The sequence below is a fragment of the Sander vitreus genome, chromosome 1, assembly GCF_031162955.1.
Source record: "Sander vitreus isolate 19-12246 chromosome 1, sanVit1, whole genome shotgun sequence".
Classification (NCBI taxonomy): Eukaryota; Metazoa; Chordata; class Actinopteri; order Perciformes; family Percidae; genus Sander; species Sander vitreus.
In genome coordinates, this window is record NC_135855.1 from 14,392,951 (window position 1) to 14,413,944 (window position 20,994).

The 20,994-nt window shown below is 39.1% G+C and overlaps 3 protein-coding genes across 4 annotated transcripts in view; all 3 read right to left on the reverse strand.

Moving 5' to 3' along the window:
* uacab (uveal autoantigen with coiled-coil domains and ankyrin repeats b) overlaps positions 1–2,933 on the reverse strand; it is a 50,885-nt gene extending 47,952 nt beyond the window's left edge. For both annotated transcript variants that reach the window (XM_078275501.1, XM_078275381.1), the window contains exon 1: positions 2,718–2,933. In XM_078275501.1, coding sequence (XP_078131627.1) covers positions 2,718–2,765 — 48 coding nt within the window. In that variant the 5' untranslated portion in view covers positions 2,766–2,933. The remainder of the gene's footprint in view (positions 1–2,717) is intronic.
* A 1,342-nt stretch (positions 2,934–4,275) lies between these two features.
* Positions 4,276–19,539, reverse strand: LOC144534214 (mortality factor 4-like protein 1). Its single transcript, XM_078276060.1, has 12 exons — positions 19,384–19,539; positions 18,872–18,918; positions 18,685–18,752; positions 18,449–18,535; positions 18,126–18,206; positions 17,895–17,920; positions 14,692–14,780; positions 13,337–13,438; positions 12,588–12,676; positions 11,197–11,369; positions 8,166–8,250; positions 4,276–4,843 (listed from the first exon to the last, which is right to left on the reverse strand). Exons 1-12 carry the CDS (start codon positions 19,421–19,423, stop codon positions 4,759–4,761), a joined length of 972 nt encoding a protein of 323 aa, XP_078132186.1. The 5' UTR covers positions 19,424–19,539; the 3' UTR covers positions 4,276–4,758.
* Positions 19,456–20,994, reverse strand: part of LOC144533996 (E3 SUMO-protein ligase PIAS1-like) — a 71,582-nt gene continuing 70,043 nt past the window's right edge. The window contains exon 13 of the mRNA XM_078275806.1: positions 19,456–19,590. Coding sequence (XP_078131932.1) covers positions 19,456–19,590 — 135 coding nt within the window. The remainder of the gene's footprint in view (positions 19,591–20,994) is intronic.

Here is a 20,994-nt window from a genome sequence, read left to right on the forward strand (position 1 = left end):
ATCTGATTTATGAACATTAAAAAAGGTTTCAGGTTGGAGCTGTAACAGGTGGTGATGATCTGATATGTAAGGATAATTGATAACTAACTATGCCTTTACCAGCACACAAATCAGAACTAAGATACAGTATATCTTTTAATACATTTAAAACGAGATTAGACCTAATAGTGATTAGTCTGTGAGGGTACTGCCATCTGTTAGTTTCTCCTTTGGTATCTGCCTGCAGAGAGGGATGCAATAAGAATGTTATCAAATCATCACTCAGGCCTGTGTAACTTTCACGTCTGTTTCTTCAACACAGCTTACCTTCAGCTTTCCCTGAGGAAGTTTGAAAACAAAGTACAGAAAATGCTGCAGGGCAAAAACACATGAATTTTAAATGGCTGCCTCTGGCTTAAGGATTGACACAACCGTCGACACAATACCATACCATTTCTTTGCTGAAAGGCTTTTTTTTTTTCTCCCTGGGGAGAAGTTTACCACACACAGGTCCTCTGGCTTTGTGCCTTTCTCATGGTAATTGCTGGGAGCTGAAAACAGAGTGCAGTGGCAAACACCCACTACATGTTGAACTGTGCAGAATTGTAATGACTATTAACCCTCTGGGGCTTTTTTTTCATGGCATATTCGTGTCGGCTGGTTTCCTTGTGTAATAATACTTGTATAACCTTAACCCTGTGTGCACAATCAAGTTATAAACATCTTCTTTTTCGGGACAACATGGGCCATCAGGGTATGTATGCTGCGAGATATCAGATGAATGTATAAATTGTCATATGACTATAAAGATAAAAGAAACAACTAAACGGAAATCGAAACACACAGAAATGTATTGAAATCACACAGACAACAATTATGAACAAGACGTTTGGCTTTTGAATATTGTTTTCCCAAGTCTTGGCAATCAGGGGAAACAAAAACAAAGACTGTAACTAACACAAATAAAAAAAAATAATCTAGTTTTATCCAAAAAAGTTAGTTGTGCCATCTCCAATGCATTTCCCGTCTGCTATGAGATATCAAGCGGCCAAAGCATACTCATTTACTGTGTGCCTACACACACACACACACACACACACACACACACACACACACACACACACACACACACACACACACACACACACACACACACACACACACACACACACACACACACACACACACAGACACACACACAGACACACACAAGGCCCATCAGCTTGTTTCAGGTTTGGGTTATCTATTGGCTAAGCGAGCTGATTTTCTCCTGACATCACTCCCTGTCCATTTCCCTGTCAATAAGTCACATAAGATATGTAAAAAACGCAATAAAAATGATATGTTCTTGCTTAATGCGACCCTGGGTGCACTCCTTACAATACTATCCAAACGCACAAATGAGAATCTATGCATTATTGATTACATTTACGCTGTTATATCATTATTTTGGCTCATTCATTCCATGTTTAGTATACGTAGTAGCGAAACTGACACATTTCGGGTGCTGCCAAATATAATAGCAGGCTATAGAGATGACAGGGATGTACATCAGCAATGACACTGGGTCACATCCACATAGACATCACTGCACAGTGCATTTGTAGATCGATCTCTGACACATTGAGGAAGACAGCCTCTGATTAATGACACACTCACCCCACTGCATTCTGGGAGTCAAGATGGTTGGAGTTAACAGTAAAAGTATAGCATTTTATATAAAAAAGATGCATTAACCGTTCAGTTGTGGAGTTATGTTCTGGAATTATTGAGCAAAGTCTCAAAAAAGACACTGCAGTTACTTTCAAGATTCAGATTATTAATACAAAATAAACAAACAAACAAATAAATTAGAATGTATCATTATAGATTAAGCTATACAGTTGTATAAGTAATTCAAATCAGCCCCATCTTTACGAGCTGCAACATTAAAGTGATACATACTTTAATCTATTGAATGGGCCATTGTGTATAATGAGTAGCCTACTTTTACTTTTGGTACTTTGAATAATGCATTGCTAACACTTTTGTACTTTTATTTAAGTAAACTTTTGAAAACCTGACTTTTACTTGTAACGGAGTATTTCTACACCGTGACATTGCTACTTTTACTTAGGTAGGCTAAATGAGCTAAGTACTTCTTCCACAACTGTTGCATTAGACTGCATCAGTTTGAGCTGGGTGTACTGAATAAACTGGTAACAGAATGTATTTTGGACTCATCCGAAAGGAGAACTCACATCTCACAACTGTAGGTGATCTGCTGCATTTATGAAAAGGTCAAAATTTGAAACCCCAGCTTCAAGGGGTCGTGAGGTTACTCCCAGCGTAAGACAAAACACAATAGAAACCTTGGTTAAAAAGCACCACAGTTAGCTAGTGTTCCAGTGATAACAGCAGGAGTTTGATGCACTGATTTAAGGAGCGTTCTTTCCTGCCGCGCTTTGTGAATAACAACAGTCAGCTGCTCTACATTTAGGCCAAAACATAAAAAAGAACCTGAATGCATCGAGTATAATAAAACAGTGCCAGGCCACATCCACCACTAGCGCTGAGGTGCAGGTGCTTAAACTTGCTGGCGATGTATTTTCCGACCACACTACAGCGGCCGTGGTTAACGTGGTTGTTCGGGGACACAACGTCTAGCATTAGCATCGTTGATCAAGATACATCGAATGGTAAGAGACGGGGATGTTAGCAAAACTTAGTCAATACAAAAACAATAGTATTCGACTTACTGTGATGTTAACTTCGTGCTTTTTCAATCGATACTTGAGGCTCTTCATCTTGTAACGTGTTGGCTTCCAGTATTAAAAGTATCCTTTGGTGATTAAATTCATAGATAGTATAAAACTTTCCAGAAAGTTCAGAAGAAGTAAGTTTTATCTGTCCCCTCTTTTTGCCAGAGTGAGTTGAGTTTCACCTGACGCCTAACCACAAACTCTGCTCGCACGTTGATTGACAACCAGTGAAGCCAATCAAACCGAAGCATGCGCGATTTTAGTACTTTTGATCCAATCGGCGACGTCGGAGGGCGGGACTTCCTTGTAAAGTGTCGGGAGAAGTTTGAGCCATCCTAGACAGTACAAGACAGGGCAGGAAAACCTGGCGTGACGTCAGGCGTACCTGAAGACCGAATCACCTGGAAAAAGTACCAATCTATTAACAACCTGGTACCATTGTTTATAGTAAATACCTAAATGTAAACTATTTACATAACTGTCCGCAACCTGGAAATAACACCTGCAATGAACATTATCTTAATAACTAAACTGTCAGTTACCTAGTTACCTGTCTGTTGTGTTACGGATCACCTAGCTTACTATACTGTGGTTGCTTTGTAATTATTAACCATTACACTCAATAATACTTACTAGTCCAACCCATGGTCTAACCCACATTTTAGAAGAAAATATGTTTATTGTATTCAGATCTTTTACCTACGTAAAAGTAGCAATATCAGTGTAGAAACATTGTTAAAAATAAGTCTGGCATTCAAAAAAGGGCAATATATTTGCATTACAAAATATATACATAAAGTACAAATGTAAAAGTGCTCATGCAGCCCATTTTAGAATCATTTATTACTGGATTATATTTTGGGATGCATTTACTGTGTAGGCTACATCACTTTAATGTTGCAGCTGGTAAAGGTAGAACTCATTTTAATTAATTGATATACTGCTGGTAGCGTAACCTTTAATCATATGTTATAATTTATAAGTTTATATATATAGTTATTCATTTATATATTTTTGTATTAATAATCTGAATCTTTGAAGTAACTAGCAGGCTTTACTAAAGCTGTTGAGTAAAAAGAACTATTTGCCTCTGAATTGTTGTGGAGTAAAAGTATAAAGTAACATACAATGGAAACACTTAAATAAAGTACAAGTAAGCTACCTCAAAGTTGTACTTAAGTACAATACTTGAGTAAATGTACTAAAATTGCATTAAAAAATATTTTAATAACTTAGGGGTTAGGGACCATTACTTCAACATTTCTATACTTTTACTACAACTGAACATGTTAAAATAGTTAAATGTGTTTTTACACTGAGTTACTGCTACTTTTACCTCACTCTTTAACAATTGTATATTTTATATATATTAACTAAACACATGCATGAAAGATGGATGCTTTTGCAGATATGAAACCATATACTGTACATCGTTGCCACAGTGAGACTTTCCTGCATTATTTTTTGGCACTTTGCAAAATGCATCTTGAAAGAACAGTGATGACAACAAATAATGTACAAGATTGCATATAAGAAGAAAACACAGTAAGCAATGAAGAGATTGTGTAGAAACATGTTTTTTTTTTAACAAATTGATACAAATACAAAAACGATACAGATACAAAAACATCAACTGCTGAGTGCTGACCTTGTGGTCCATCAATAAATTGCACCTCATGTGGCAGAAGAAACACTAATAAATACAAACATGCGACAGTAACAAATATCTATCAGGTGGAATGCACAAAAACACCAAACAGCTGCTTGTGGAAACGGTAACTTGTCAATGGAAAATACTTTTTTTTGTGTCTTTTCAAAGAAGTGAGAAATAAAGGAAAAAGGGAGAGAAAAGAGGAGTCAGCATAAAAAAGGTTTCCTAAATTTTTTGTTGTTGTTGAACTTCTTAACTGTGACAAGCTCCTGAGAGCTTTGTGAAGGAAGTTTATCAGTTAAAGTGAAAAAGCTCATCCAAGTTTGCACTCGGGTAGTAATGGTTATTTTACAGTACATGTGGTGTGGGAGAGGTGCCAGAGAGCTCTCAGACAGCCTTGCGGTGGTACTCTGGGGGCGCGACCTCGTAATCAGTGGCACTCAAGAGCGTGGAGGAATTCTTCACCAGGTACCTGAAGAAAATGTCAAATTGACCGTCATCTTGGAGTGGGACAGAAATGTTAATTGCTGAAAGCTGAAACATTTCTCCCTCAACAGTCGTCATGTCCGGCTTGCTATCCAATTACCAACAAATGTCTAAAATATACAAAATTATTTTAAGATAACATAAGATAGTGAGGCTGTTTGCCTCCAGATGGGATTTGCACAACAGGCTCTATTTCCTGTCAAATTAGAGTCCCAAAGGAGTCTTGTCCTGTTGTATATTAAATCTTTTTTTTTTAGGGATAAACACAAGATGTGAAAAGATAAGAGAACACTCTTCACAGGAAATTCAGAATCAGTGTGCAGGACTTGCACAAAGTAATTCACTCCTGCTGGATGTAGACTATGTATGAGCCTGCCAGTGGCCGCTTATTTCAGACAGAATTCTCCTCACCTTCCGCTATCTGCCTGCTACCGTTTTCAAAATCCCCGTCGCTACTTCAAGCTAGCAACCTACATGCTGAGTCCAGCTAGCTTCTCCAGAGCTTAAGTATGATCATACTATGTTGTTGTTTTATTAGTAAAAGTTGTATCACATAGTTGACATGTGTCTTTTAATGTTTTATGGGGCAATTTCTTTTGCAGGGAGATTTAGCCATTTTAATGCCAAGGCTTTTCCATCACAACAAGTTCCCTCTTGACTCTATTTTGCAAGAGCACCGTGACTGCATTCTGGACTTAGTGGCGCCAAAGACGTTTGTGATTGGTTTGAAGAAATACAAACAACCCATTATTATATTTCAAAGCTAAACTTTGAGTGTTTGCCTCAATAAATGTACAAGTTTTTTTAAAGAAATGACATAACGTCAGACAGCTCGATAGACCAATGTATAATAACTTCTTTCTTCAATGTATTTAGTTAACAGGGTGTCCATAGATGTTTTAACCAAATAGCCTTTACCAGTGTATGATGACAAGGAATATATCTGTGTAATTATGTCTGTGACATGATAAGCCACTGGTTTTCTGGCTGATAATCAGACTGCATTAACACTGATCTCTACAAATATTTATTATCCCTTCTTTTCTACAGCGTCAGCATGTGGTGTCTTTGGTTTATTAACAGTACAGGTGCTGGTCATATAATTAGAATATCATGAAAAAGTTGATTTATTTCAGTAATTCCATTCAAAACATGAAACTTGTATAATGTATACATTCATTCCACACAGACATATATATTTCAAGTGTTTATTTCTTTTACTTTTGATGATTAGAAATGACAACTAATGAAAACCCCAAATTCAGTATCTCAGAAAATTAGAATATTGTGACAAGGTTCAATATTGAAGACACCTGGTGCCACACTCTAATCAGCTAATTAACTCAAAACAGCTGCAAAGGCCTTTAAATGGTCTCTCAGTCTAGTTCTGTAGGCTACACAATCATGGGGAAGACTGCTGACTGGACAGCTGTCCAAAAGATGACCATTGACACCTTGCCCAGGGAGAGCAAGACACAAAAGGTCATTGCTAAAGAGGCTGGCTGTTCACAGAGCTGTGTGTCCAAACACATTAATAGAGAGGCGAAGGGAAGGAAAAGATGTGGTAGAAAAAAAGTGTACAAGCAATAGGGATAACCGCACCCTGGAGAGGATTGTGAAACAAAACCCATTCAAAAATGTGGGGGAGATTCACAAAGAGTGGACTGCAGCTGGAGTCAGTGCTTCAAGAACCACCACGCACAGACGTATGCAAGACATGGGTTTCAGCTGTCGCATTCCTCGTGTCAAGCCACTCCTGAACAAGAGACAGCGTCAGAAGCGTCTCGCCTGGGCTAAAGACAAAAAGGACTGGACTGCTGCTGAGTGGTCCAAAGTTATGTTGTCTGATGAAAGTAAATTTTGTATTTCCTTTGGAAATCAAGGTCCCAGAGTCTGGAGGAAGAGAGGAGAGGCACAGAATCCACGTTGCTTGAAGTCCAGTGTAAAGTTTCCACAGTCAGTGATGGTTTGGGGTGCCGTGTCATCTGCTGGTGTTGGTCCACTGTGTTTTCTGAGGTCCAGGGTCAACGCAGCCGTCTACCCGGAAGTTTTAGAGCACTTCATGCTTCCTGCTGCTGACCAACTTTATGGAGATGCAGATTTCATTTTCCAACAGGACTTGGCACCTGCACACAGTGCCAAAGCTACCAGTACCTGGTTTAAGGACCATGGTATCCATGTTCTTAATTGGCCAGCAAACTCGCCAGACCTTAACCCTATAGAAAATCTATGGGGTATTGTGAAGAGGATGATGCGATATGCCAGACCCAACAATGCAGAAGAGCTGAAGGCCACTATCAGAGCAACCTGGGCTCTCCTAACACCTGAGCAGTGCCACAGACTTGCTGCAGTCATTCAGGCAAAAGGAGCCCCAACTAAGTATTGAGTGCTGTACATGCTCATACTTTTCATGTTCATACTTTTCAGTTGGCCAACATTTCTAAAAATCCTTTTTTTGTATTGGTCTTAAGTAATATTCAAATTTTCTGAGATACTGAATTTGGGGTTTTGATTAGATGTCAGTTATAATCATCAAAATTAAAAGAAATAAACACTTGAAATATATCAGTCTGTGTGGAATGAATGTATACATTATACAAGTTTCACTTTTTGAATGGAATTGCTGAAATAAATCAACTTTTTCATGATATTCTAATTATATGACCAGCACCTGTATAAATGATACTAATCAGAGGGCAAAGTCATGCTCGCATACATACAATTGTAATTACTGAAGAAAAAGCCTCTATATCAAATTCTATTCTGGAGCTCCAAAAGACTTCATTTCCATTTACAAAACTGAGAATCGTGACACTCCCTGAGAACCTTTGCTCATGATGAATACATTTTATTTTTCATTGCATTTACAAAATCGCACAAACTGTGCCATATATCCTGAGTGATTTAAAAACTTGTGTTCTATATGTGAAATCATTCCTAAATGTTGTGCTATGTCACCATTTAACCACTTGAGAATCTCATTTATGTCAGTCTGTTAATATGTCTGCTGTGCTGCTTTGTTTGAATTTAGATTTGACATCATAATTTATCAAATAGAAAATTCAAACATCACAAATAAATCATCTGTGAAACCATTCTAAATAAAAAGTACCTAAACGTTGGATCCGTCCGTCATTAAATGCTGTTGAGTGTCCATCAGTCGTAGCAAAAATATTTTCCAAGCACAAAATCGATTTTCATGTTGTGAGGATTTGCAACAAGCCTGACTGCACTAATATGAATGTGGATGTAACATTACATTTGAGAATCAGCCAAACTCTGGTGGTGTGTTGGGAGTTGAAGCTTACTTGAGGAAATCTTGGAGGTAACTAAGCAGCAAAGCCAGACTCTTCTCGTCCAGTGGAGTGTAGGCCAGCATGGCTCCAATACGAACTGTTGGGGGGGGAGACAGCATACAGAACGTGAGGAATAATGCAGAAGGAGACTGCAGGCTGAAGGAGATTCAGGACACATTTTTATTTTTAAATACTGTGGAAATGTAAAAGCTGTTTTAGGGCTACAGGTTTTTTTTGCGTTAAACACAGCTTTTGACCTAAACAAAGCAACAGTGCCCAGGTAGCCAATATGAATAAAATAGGCTGTTTTTATTTGCAATAGCGATATGTATTATTATATCATAGATTTTTTGGGGGATATTCAATTGAAAAACTACATAAAATATCAGAAGGGGAATTACTGTTTATTTGCTAATACAGAAAATAGAATACCTGACAAATCAAGGTTTTCATTCGCACTGATGCACAAATCTTGTATGTATCGCCACAGAACCAAAATTGTTGTAGTGTGAGGAAATAAAAAAGCTAACATCCTAAAGTGCCTTAATATGATAATGACGTGAGAAGTCATGTAAGAGTTGCATGACTTATGCTCCTCCCTATGAGAGCAACTGAAGAACCATTGGACCAGGAGAGCGCTACCAGGGGGCCAAAAGTACCTGGCCCCAGCCAACCAATGGGAGAAGACTATGGCCGAGTAGAATAGTATATTAACTGTCTGATTTAGGGAATCGGGGCCATTCTACGGAGCGCCAGGGTGAAGTAGGGTGGTCCACATCGATGTGTGTGTCATGTAATCTTTTTGTTTTATTCCTTGTATACTTGTATACAAGTTGACTTATTATTCCACCTATCATAAACCACCTTAAATGAGAGAAATGTTTGTCTTCTGTCCTAACCGACCATTTGGAACCCGTCAGTAGTGTATTAATTTAAACCGTTGGTGTGTCATCTCTAATGCCACAACAATATTGGTATGATAGCTTGGTCCAGGATTGATTTACTGCTTCCACAGTGGGAATTATCTTGGACAGAAAATGAATGTAGCATTAGACACAATAGTGGAAACTCTGAAGACAATCTCCCATAATTTCACAAGCCTTATAACTTGCAACACAGAAGGCAAGGTGATTATTTATACGAGTGTTTGTTAGCCTCACAGTGTTCAAGCTTCTGTGGAGAACATTTTACAGACAAGAACTAAAAAACGGCAACATTTAATTCAATCCCACAGCCATTGTACCTGCATGAGAAGAATTTTCAAAGAATTAAATCACAAATCAATTATAGTAGGACAGTCACTCAGTCCAAAGCTATGGCTCAGTGTGCCCCTGTGTGTGTGAGCTGTATGCATGCTGACGGCCTGTGGCGATGTCTAATGTACAGGTGCTGGTCATATAATTAGAATATCATGAAAAAGTTGATTTATGTCAGTGATTCCATTCAAAAAGTGAAATTCGTATATTATATTCATTCATCACACACAGAGTGATATATTTCAAATGTTCGTTTCTTTTAATTGTGATGATTATAACTGACAACTAATGAAAATCCCAAATTCAGTATCTCTGAAAATTAGAATATTACTTAAGACCAATACAAAAAAGGACTTTTAGAAATGTTGGCCAACTGAAAAGTATGAAGATGAAAAGTATGAGCATGTACAGCACTCAATACTTAGTTGGGGCTCCTTTTGCCTGAATTACTGCAGCAATGCGGCGTGGCATGGAGTCGATCAGTCTGTGGCACTGCTCAGGTGTTATGAGAGCCCAGGTTGCTCCGATAGTGGCCTTCAGCTCTTCTGCATTGTTGGGTCTGGCGCGTCGCATCTTCCTCTTCACAATACCCCATAGATTTTCTACAGGGTTAAGGTCAGGCGAGTTTGCTGGCCAATTAAGAACAGGGATACCATGGTCCTTAAACCAGGTACTGGTAGCTTTGGCACTGTGTGCAGGTGCCAGAGTCCTGTTGGAAAATGAAATCTGCATCTCCATAAAGTTGGTCAGCAGCAGGAAGCATGAAGTGCTCTAAAACTTCCTGGTAGACGGCTGCGTTGACCCTGGACCTCAGAAAACACAGTGGACCAACACCAGCAGATGACACGGCACCCCAAACCATCACTGACTGTGGAAACTTTACACTGGACTTCAAGCAACGTGGATTCTGTGCCTCTCCTCTCTTCCTCCAGACTCTGGGACCTTGATTTCCAAAAGGAAATGCAAAATTTACTTTCATCAGAGAACATAACTTTGGACCACTCAGCAGCAGTCCAGTCCTTTTTGTCTTTAGCCCAGGCGAGACGCTTCTGACGCTGTGTCTTGTTCAAGAGTGGCTTGACACGAGGAATGCGACAGCTGAAACCCATGTCTTGCATACGTCTGTGTGTGGTGGTTCTTGAAGCACTGACTCCAGCTGCAGTCCACTTTGTGAATCTCCCCCACATTTTTGAATGGGTTTTGTTTCACAATCCTCTCCAGGGTGCGGTTATCCCTATTGCTTGTACACTTTTTTTCTACCACATCTTTTCCTTCCCTTCGCCTCTCTATTAATGTGCTTGGACACAGAGCTCTGTGAACAGCCAGCCTCTTTAGCAATGACCTTTTGTGTCTTGTCCTCCTTGTGCAAGGTGTCAATGGTCGTCTTTTGGACAGCTGTCAAGTCAGCAGTCTTCCCCATGATTGTGTAGCCTACAGAACTAGACTGAGAGACCATTTAAAGGTTTTAAATGGTTTAAATGTTTTGAGTTAATTATCTGATTAGAGTGTGGCACCAGGTGTCTTCAATATTGAACCTTGTCACAATATTCTAATTTTCTGAGATACTGAATTTGAGGTTTTCATTAGTTGTCAGTTATAATTATCAAAATTAGAAGAAATATACACTTAAAATATATCAGTCTGTGTGGAATGAATGTATACATTATACAAGTTTCACTTTTTGAATGGAATTACTGAAATAAATCAACTTTTTCATGATATTCTAATTATATGACCAGCACCTGTATATATGTGTGTGTGTTTCACGGTATGTCCAGGGTCCCTACCAAAAAGGCGTAGCAAGTGCGGCGCTCCGTACACCTGAGACATCGGCATGTCTGGGTGTTCAGCCATGATCTCAGCATACTGTGGCCTCTCAAACTTGTAAAGCAGCTGAGTGCCTAGCATGACGTTGAAGTACTCCCGAATCCCTGCAACCACTTCGTTTACCGCAAACTCCCTAAGTAGAGGGGAGAGAAAACATCACATTTTTCTCTGGAGAGAGTTTCCATGGAGACATCAGAGATCGCAGCTTTGAGGAGCCAAATGGTACAGATTTCAAAAACTTTCCTGAGATAGGAAATCAATCAAAGCAAACATCATGTTTGGGTTTGTTTATGTCAAGGTTGGGTTTTCGTTGTGCTGTGCTGCAGGTTAAACAGTTGAAAGTCGGCCAGTCTGGTGTGTTCACCTGCTAGGAAAGAAATATGGAAATGTGAAACTTGAGACTTTGTCATAAACTATGATGAGAGAAAAGAAAAATATAAGTAATCAGTAGTCTTTTCGACTGCTTTACCGTACATCACCACCACTTAGATCAAACTGGGTATGCTTTTTATTGCATACTCTTGAATTTAAAGCAAGTATCTAATCTTAGCAAGTTATTTTTTTACAACCTACTGTAATTAATACAATCAAATGGTAGTCTGGAAGACAGAAACCACACATCTACAGAATGCTGCATATTTAGGAAAATGGCCAGCAGCATGTATGATTTGCTGTAAATGAGCTAAAACGTTGAAAAATACTTTAGTTATAGTATTTAGTATTTAAATATGTCCAATTTCAGTAGAATATCTAATGAGGAAACAGTACATAATATGCATTAGTGGCACCATCCTGGGTAAATTGCACAAGATTGTGTCGACATTGTGAGACAGGTGTAGGGTTGCAAAGGGGTGGAAATTTACTGGTACATTTCCAGAAACTTTCCATGGAAAGTTTAGCTGGGAATTTTGGAAACATTCCAATTTGGAAACTTTCATGGGAATTAACGGGAATTAACAGGAATAAACGGGAATTAATGGGAATAAACTGGATATTTTTAATATTGCTTTCCATGGAAAGTTTAGCTGGGGAATTTTGGAAACATTCCAATTTTGATTTACTATGGTTAGTGGGCTATACAATTAACACACAAGTTAATAATAGCAATGGGTTATGTATTAAGTTCCCTGTTATAGACTAACGGTATTATGACAAGCAATATTAAAAATGTCCAGTTTATTTCTGTTAATTCCCATGGAAAGTTTCCAACTTTGAAAATTCCCGGAATTTTGCAACCCTAGACAGGCGTGATGAGTTGGACACAGGCAGTGATGCTTGACAGATTATCACAGGATACCGATGTTTTTCTACTTTTACATCATTTGAAGAAAGTTAGGGTACTTATTCTTACTTATTGTCCGAGTTTGCTTTCGATTTCTTATAGTTTGCATAGTCCTCCAAGACAGTCTCTATATTCTTCTTAGCAGGCAGATGAAATAACTGTAAGCAACAGAAAACCTTTATTTAGTCAGCAACATTTACAAAACATCACCGTGTTCCTCACTTTGAAGGTAATGCAAAGCATAATTGTCTCCACATATTCTCAAAACAATGTGCAAAGCTGCATATTGTTTTGAGAATTTACAGCTTGCAACTCTACCACCTATTGCAGCGGAGTTTCCATGGCAAATTCTGCTCAGTAATGTCTACATAGAACTACAACTAAAATGGTGTCTAAATCTTTGTGTTCAAGGTCATCTCAACCTGTCACAGTGTTATGTTTGGTATTATGTTCAAGTATACTGTAACATGGGCAAAACGGATTTAATTCTAAAAAACTCAAGTTAAGGAATCAATCTGCATTTTGAGAACATTTAAAGAGTTGAGGATAGATTTTGGTTTTAATAGTACTTCATTCCCTGCTTCATCCCAACAACATTAAATATTAAAAACTGGTTGTTAATTAGTCATTTCCATGATTCAATTTATCACAGGTAGATTTTAAAAGCAAGATGTCCATATGCATTTGTAATATATAGACATTTACGTTACTGTGGAACAAACTTTCTAACCTCCACAGCTCATCAAAGCTGAAGTAAATCTACAATCAATCACACGTGTGTGTGTGTGTGTGTGTGTGTGTGTGTGTGTTTCCCCCACCTGTTTCTGTCGGGTGATGAGGTCCCAGTCGTCCACCAGCCAGGGTTTCAGCTCTTCAGGGATCTTTACCTTCACCTCTACACGGTTGGTGAACATCTCCTCCTGGGCACACATTGATTATTTCACTGGGTGTCTGGGAGCAGCAACACTTTTTTCCATCTCCTCTACATTGTCCAAAGTTCAGTAGAGAACATTTCAGATTTCTCTCTCAAAGACACACACAAAGAACAGATAACACTGCACAGCTTTAGTCCCACAACTATTGTACTTGTTTTCTAAGGGTGAAAAAAATGGGTGAAAGCCCTAGTAATAGCACAGATAGGTCCAACACTTCACTTCATAATATTAAAAATTGCAGTTGTAGTTCTTATTGATATTTTTTAAATGGAGGTGTACATATGATTTTTTTTATCATTTTGGCACCGTAAGATATTTTTCTCTATTATATTTGCATTTCTTTTAATATACTGGAATTATATCAAGATCTTGATTTATAAAGCAAAACAGATGCAATGCATATTAGTGAATGCCAAATAAACTTGTATAAATAAGTGGTGTTTTATTTTCAAAAATAATACGCCAGTATGCCAACACTGCTGTTCTGGTGCTGGAAACTGCCAGCAGGCCTTTTAGAAGAGAATAATGCTCTTCTAAAGCAATCAGCCTCGACCTTCAATGGTCTTTAATGACCGAAGTACTGTGACATGAGTAATCTTTTGTTGACCCCGGTTTGTATGCAGGTCATAAGTACTTCTACTGCAGGCTGCCAACATTTCTTGCTTTCTTTTTTTTGGATTATTTTTTGGATTATTTTTTGGGGCTTTTTCTGCCTTTATTTTGACGGGACAGCTAAGTAAGAAAGGGGAGAGAGAGGGGAAGACATACAGGAAATCGTCACAGGTCGGATTCAAACCCTGGACCTCTGCATCGAGGCATAAACCTCTCAGTATATGTGCGCTTGCTCTACCACTGAGCCAACCCAGCCACCATTTCTTGCTTTCTGAGGCACAAATTAATTTATATCACCTGTGGGCACACTACAAAGAACTCTGTGGTCCCCTAGTGTGGCCCGCAGGGGACAGCCGTCACATTCACACTGAAAGAAGCTCAGCTTGCAGTTTTATAAAAGCATCTTGGGTCAAATAATCAGTTGTGGTTTGAATCTATACAGATTCACTGTATTGACTGTACAGTGTCTTAATGGTCAAAATGTGTTTCTTAAAACAAAGGTAGTTCATTTTTTGCCCCAGCTTTGTACATAAACAAAATGTCAAGCTATGGACTGGTTAAGCTATATAATTAGGTAGGTATGTTTATGTGTGTCCACAGGGTTCCCAATTACTGATGATACATACACTCTCCACAGTGGGATCAACCCGAGCCCTTTTCTTCCGCGGCCCCTGCGGTGTTTCTCCGCTGCTGGTGCCTTCACCCGGCCCTGGGGCTAAACAAGAAACCCATTACAGCTTATAAATTATGTAGAAATTCAAATTTTAATAGAGTCTGGTGGCAGGTTGTCAAAATCTCTTCTTGCACTGAGCAGATCCATAACAAGTTCCCAAAATAGGACTGTGCATTTAGGCATAAAGGATGAGCAGGTAAACAACAACTCATTATTTAGTCTGTAGGACATGTAAAGAAAAAAAAGAAGTACTTCAAGGAACACGCCGACTTATTGGGACTTTGTCTTATTCCCCGTATCCCCCAGAGTTAGATTAGTCCATACATACCCTTCACATCTCCGTGCGTGTCGTAACTCTGTCTGGCGCACCCACCGCTAGCCTAGCTTAGCATAGATCCTGGAGGTAACCGGCTCCATCTAGCCTACTGCTTCCAATAAGTGACAAAATAACACCAACATTTTCCTATTTACATGTTGTGATTTGTATAGTCACAGCGTGTGCAAATAACAAGGTCACATGAGACACAGCCATCTTCTAACCGTATACATACTGGGAACTATATTCTCAGAAGGCGAAGCACTGCTACTTGGGCGGTGTGATTAGCGCAACACCTGAAAAGCACCGCTGTTACTCTCTGCTCCTCACCACGGGGCTTCTCAGGTGCTGCGAGCAAATCACTCCGCCCAAGTAGCAGAAGTAGCAGTGCTTCGCCTTCTGAGAATATGGTTCCCAGTATGTACAGTGGTGTGAAAAAGTGTTTGCCCCCTTCCTCATTTCCTGTTCCTTTGCATGTTTGTCACACTTAAGTGTTTCGGAACATCAAACCAATTTAAACAATAGTCAAGGACAACACAAGTAAACACAAAATGCAATTTGTAAATGAAGGTGTTAATTATTAAAGGTGAAAAAAAATCCAAACCATCATGGCCCTGTGTGAAAAAGTGATTGCCCCCTAAACCTAATAACTGGTTGGGCCACCCTTAGCAGCAACAACTGCAACCAAGCGTTTGCGATAACGTGCAATGAGGCTTTTACAGCGTCCTGGAGGAATTTTGGCCCACTCATCTTTGCAGAATTGTCCTAATTCAGTTACATTAGAGGGTTTTCGAGCATGAGCGGCCTTTTTTAGGTCATACCACAACATCTCAATAGAGTTCAGGTCAGGACTTTGGCTAGGCCACTCCAAAGTCTTCATTTAGTTTTTCTTCAGCCATTCGGTGGTGGACTTGCTGGTGTGTTTAGGATCATTGTCCTGCTGCAGAACCCAAGTTCGTTTCAGCTTGAGTACACGAACAGATGGTCGGACATTCTCCTTCAGGATCTCTTGGTAGACAGCAGAATTCATAGTTCCTTTTATCACGGCAAGTCTTCCAGGTCCTGAAGCAGCAAAACAGCCCCCAGACCATCACACTACCACCACCATATTTTACAGTTGGTATAATGTTCTTTTTATGAAATGCAGTGTTCCTTCTACGCCAGATATACTTGGACACACACCTTCCAAAAGAGTTCCACTTTTGTCTCATCGGTCCACAGAATGTTGTCCCAAAAGTCTTGGGGATCATCAAGATGTGTTCTGGAGAAATTGAGACAAGCTTTGATGTTCTTTTTGCTCAGCAGTGGTTTTCTCCTTGGAACTCTGCCATGCAGGCCATTTTTGCCCAGTCTTTTCCTGATGGTGGAGGCATGAGCGCTGACCTTAACTGAGGCAAGTGAGGCCTGCAGTTCTTTGGGCGTTGTTGTGGGGTCTTTTGTGACCTCTTGGATGAGTCGTCGCTGCGCTCTTGGGGGTAATTTTGGGCGGCCGGCCACTCCTGGGAAGGTTCACCACTGTTCCATGTCTTCGCCATTTGTGGATAATGGCTCTCACTGTAGTTCGCTGGATTCCCAAAGCTTTGGAAATGGCTTTATAACCCTTTCCAGACTGATAGATCTCAATTACTTTCTTTCTCAATTGTTCCTGAATTTCTTTGGGTCTCGGCATGATGTGTAGCTTTTAAGGATCTTCTGGTGGACCTTACTGTGTCAAGCAGCTCCTATTTAAGTGATGCCTTGATTGTGAACAGGTGTGGCAATAATCAGGCCTGGGTGTGGCTAGAGAAATTGAACTCAGGTGTGGACAACCACAGTTATAGTATGTTTTAACAAGGGGGGCAATCACTTTTTCACACAGGGCCATGATGGTTTGGATTTTTTTTCACCTTTAATAATTAACACCTTCATTTACAAATTGCATTTTGTGTTTACTTGTGTTGTCCTTGACTATTGTTTAAATTGGTTTGATGTTCCGAAACACTTAAGTGTGACAAACATGCAAAGGAACAGGAAATGAGGAAGGGGGCAAACACTTTTTCACACCACTGTATACGGTTAGAAGATGGCTGTGTCTCATGTGACCTTGTTATTTGTACACGCTGTGACTATACAAATCACAACATGTAAATAGGAAAATGTTGGTGTTATTTTGTCACTTATTGGGAGCAGTAGACTAGATGGAGCCGGTTATCTCCAGGATCTATGCTAAGCTAGGCTAGCGGTGGGGGTGTCAGACAGAGTTACGACACGCACGGAGATGAGAAGGGTATGTATGGACTAATCTAACTCTGGGGGATACGGGGAATAAGACAAAGTCCCAATAAGTTGGCGTAATCCTTTCAACCTCTTAATTTCTCTTTTACAGATTCAGTGGGCCTCCAAATTACTTTACACCATGGACATGTTACACACGCACATTTTAGATAAAAGACTAAATATGACAAGTGGTTACTGTGAAAATATACTTTAAGTAACACACTTGAAAGTCATGAATTCATAAATGTATTAGCTGATTTTCACCAAAGCAAAATTGACATGTATTCTGATTGGGTAATGCCATTATCAGAGATGATATGTGATAATACTCACAATGCTCACTGTAAAGTACAAACATAATCTAAAATCTAAAACTGATGGGACATCTTAACCATCTCGTAGATATGTTGGAACTTGCTAAAAAGACCAATGGACATTGCATTATCATTTTTAAATGTTACTGTCCCATTTTGATGACTAAACTAACTTTTCTTTGAGTCACAAGTTCTGATTTTAGATAATAAAAATAAAATGTACATGGGTTAAAGCTGTCATTAACATGTGATGCTGAAAGGTTTACTTACTCTTCTGCTTTGCCTTTTTCACTTTCCTAGGATGCAAAAAAGGCAAAATAAGTGAAAACATGATATTACATATCTCCTATGTGGTCCCGCTGCACTGTAACTACATTCAATATATACATGCATGCATTACTCCATTCAATATACATTGTTAGGCCAACATTATGTCTACTTACATGATATGTTAACAATATGTTGAACTGTTAGAGGGGGGAAAACAAGGTGGACACTTACAGATCAACATTTTTCTGCTGCACAGCAGCAATCTTCTTGCTTGGTGCTAAACCCCTCATCTTTCCCTCAACATAATGGTCCCTGGGGAAGAAAACAATAGTGAGGATTATTAGATAGATCCACTCAAAATGTTTAGTCAAGAACACTATGCTTCAACTTGTAAATTCATGTTCAAAGTTGAATTGACAAAGTGCAAATTATGTTAGTCTTCTGCTAATGTTGAAGCTATTTGAGGAAAATATATACACAGTAACAGATGTCTAGTAACAGATGTGTAACAAAAATACTTCTTTATTATCTCTACACAAAAAAGGGAAACTCACTGATTGGCCTTCTGAAGCTCTTTTTGTTTCGCAAGGTTGCTGTCCACATATTTGAGAACTCTGCTTTCAGGAACCCATTCATCCCAGCTGCAAGAGAAAAATACCTAAAACCTTGAAACTCCATCACAGTAAAAACAGAAGGTTCTCACTGCCTTCATTTACAGCAGGGGATCTAAGGTAAGCACTTAAAGAGATATACAGACAAAATCAAACTGTATCAAATCCAAGATGCTCACTTTTTGTTCCATCCGCTGTAATGAATGAAGTATTTAATCAGTTTATCCTTTATGTTGATCTTTACGCACTGTAAAACAAAAAAACAAAAGAAAAACACACAGAGTTCTGCGTCAAGCGTTGGCTCACATTTGTTTTGCAGTTAATAATCAACTAATAACACATAATAACGGTAGTACTGAAACAAACCTTTGCCTCATAGAGCAATGGCCCATGAAAGCACAGGACTCTTTCACCTGCGAGAACAGAAAAACAAATGAGAGGACTGAGAGGGGCAAAACATTAAAATAACCACAATATATCCAATTGCAGGCTACCATGAAGTTCCTCAGATCGGTTTTGAACTAATATAATTTGGTCTGACATGGGTTTAGCGACTCTTTTGTGTGTCAGTGGCTGTAAATTAAGGTTTAGCTCATACACAGCATAAATGACAAGCTAGCTAGCCGTTAGCCTGGCGTTAACGGTTGTTTTACACCTTCAGCTCCATGTTAATGTGCTACGCTTTAATATGTGTCAGTTTTGGGTAACATTATGCTTTAAATGAATTGCGCACATATTTGGCCAATAATAAAGGCTCTGTGGCTCTTTCTCCCTCTCTGGAGAATACTATTGTCGAGCTAGAGCAGCCGCAGCATCAACAACAACAACAAACCCGCCCCCTCCGGACGGTAACATCCGTGTTTTTTCTCGGTACCGACCTTCTTGAAATTTAGGTTTAGGGTCCTGTTTTGGCGCCATTCACAGACTCAACTGATCGGATCTCTGAATGATCAAATTCGTGCATTGCCAGAGTCCATTTCTTCCAGGCACAAATAAACACCTCCGACATTGGTGCCAAAAGCGAAGGAGAAGCTGAAGAATGGCCCGCCTGCCGCTGAGACTGTGGTGTGTTCAGGGTGCTCATCCTGAAACTCGGAAAAACAAAGATCAGACAAGATCTCTTCTTCTGACTTTCCGGCAGACTAGATATACATATTATATATCTCGCAGACTTTAAAAACAAGAAGCCCCAATGCAATTTGAAAGATACAACTGTAGTTTATTGCTATTTTTTATTTTATTGCAATTTATTCAACTGTAGCTTATTTTATATTACTGGTACTCACACTGGTATCGCCTGGTAGGCTATAAGTGGTGGAGAGAACCCCATGGTTTACATATATGTGGTAAAGGACGTATTCAGATGCTTTACTGAAGTAAAATTACTAATACAACACTAACAAATAAAAGCTAGAGTAGAAAAAAACAGAGTATAAAAATACTCTGTTACCAGTAAAAGGCCACACACACACACACACACACACACACAAGTATTAAAAGTAAAAGTACTAGTAGTAAGTAGTTTGGTTTATGATAAAACATCCTATTTTATAAGCTCTTAGTAAGTTTTGTATGCAAAATATGTAAAGTTGCTAGAAACTACAGCTGTCAAACAATTGTAGTGGAATAAAAGGTACAATATTTAGGCCTACCTCTGAAATGTAGTGGACCATAAGTAGAAATTACCATGAAAAGAAAATACTTGAGTACAAGTTCCTCAAATTTCTACTTAAGTAAATGGGGGGCAGAATAACTCCATAACAAGCTTACATATACATATTTTGTTATGGTTAACATGCTAAAATGTATTGCAAACCATGCTCCACGTGGACTTATTGCCTCAGCTAGCAACTCCACTGATTGTGATTCCATTAAAACAGGCTGCGTGAGCATTGCTATGAAAGCCCAGTATTCATGTTAAATCATTAGAGAGGTTATCTGGCTGTTCTGTCATAACTCTATTGGTCTTACTAATAGCCACTACTTAGCAACCCCTCTGGTATGAATCATAACCCTTGATCTGTCCTTGCAAGGAAAAAAAGTGGTTTCAATATGAAGTTGTGTGTGAGTGTAAGATCATCCTACTTCCAAAGGTTTCCAAAATTCACAAACGCTTAACAAAGCCAGATCATCAACTATCAGCCTATGGGAAAGCGCAGCAGGGCAAATATCAGACCTAATGACCTCAGCATCACAAGAACTAGAGGACAGTGAATAGGCAAGGTGTGATTTCTGTTTGTTTGTTTGTTTTGTTTTCCTCGAGACCGCAGAGGGTGGGGGGTGGGAGAGGGTCTTTGTTCTTGTTCAATTTGTGTTTATCTGTTCTGTGCACCATTTGATATTACCTGGCACATATTGTGTAGGCCTAATTTGTTTTGTACGTCTGAAGGTGCCAATAAAAAAATTGATCACAACATTTTTAGCAAAACATTTTAGCCTTAGTAAATTAAGGTTGTTGGGCAACAGACAGAAATGAAGATGACATTTTT

Coding starts and splice junctions, on each gene's coding strand:
- LOC144534214 (XM_078276060.1), bottom strand. CDS start 19,423: ATGGCGCCAAAACAGGACCCTAAACCTAAATTTCAAGAAG. Junction 18,536..18,684: donor TACAGCGGATGGAACAAAAA/GTGAGCATCTTG, acceptor TTTCTCTTGCAG/CTGGGATGAATGGGTTCCTG. Junction 13,439..14,691: donor TTGATCCCACTGTGGAGAGT/GTATGTATCATC, acceptor ATGTGTGCCCAG/GAGGAGATGTTCACCAACCG.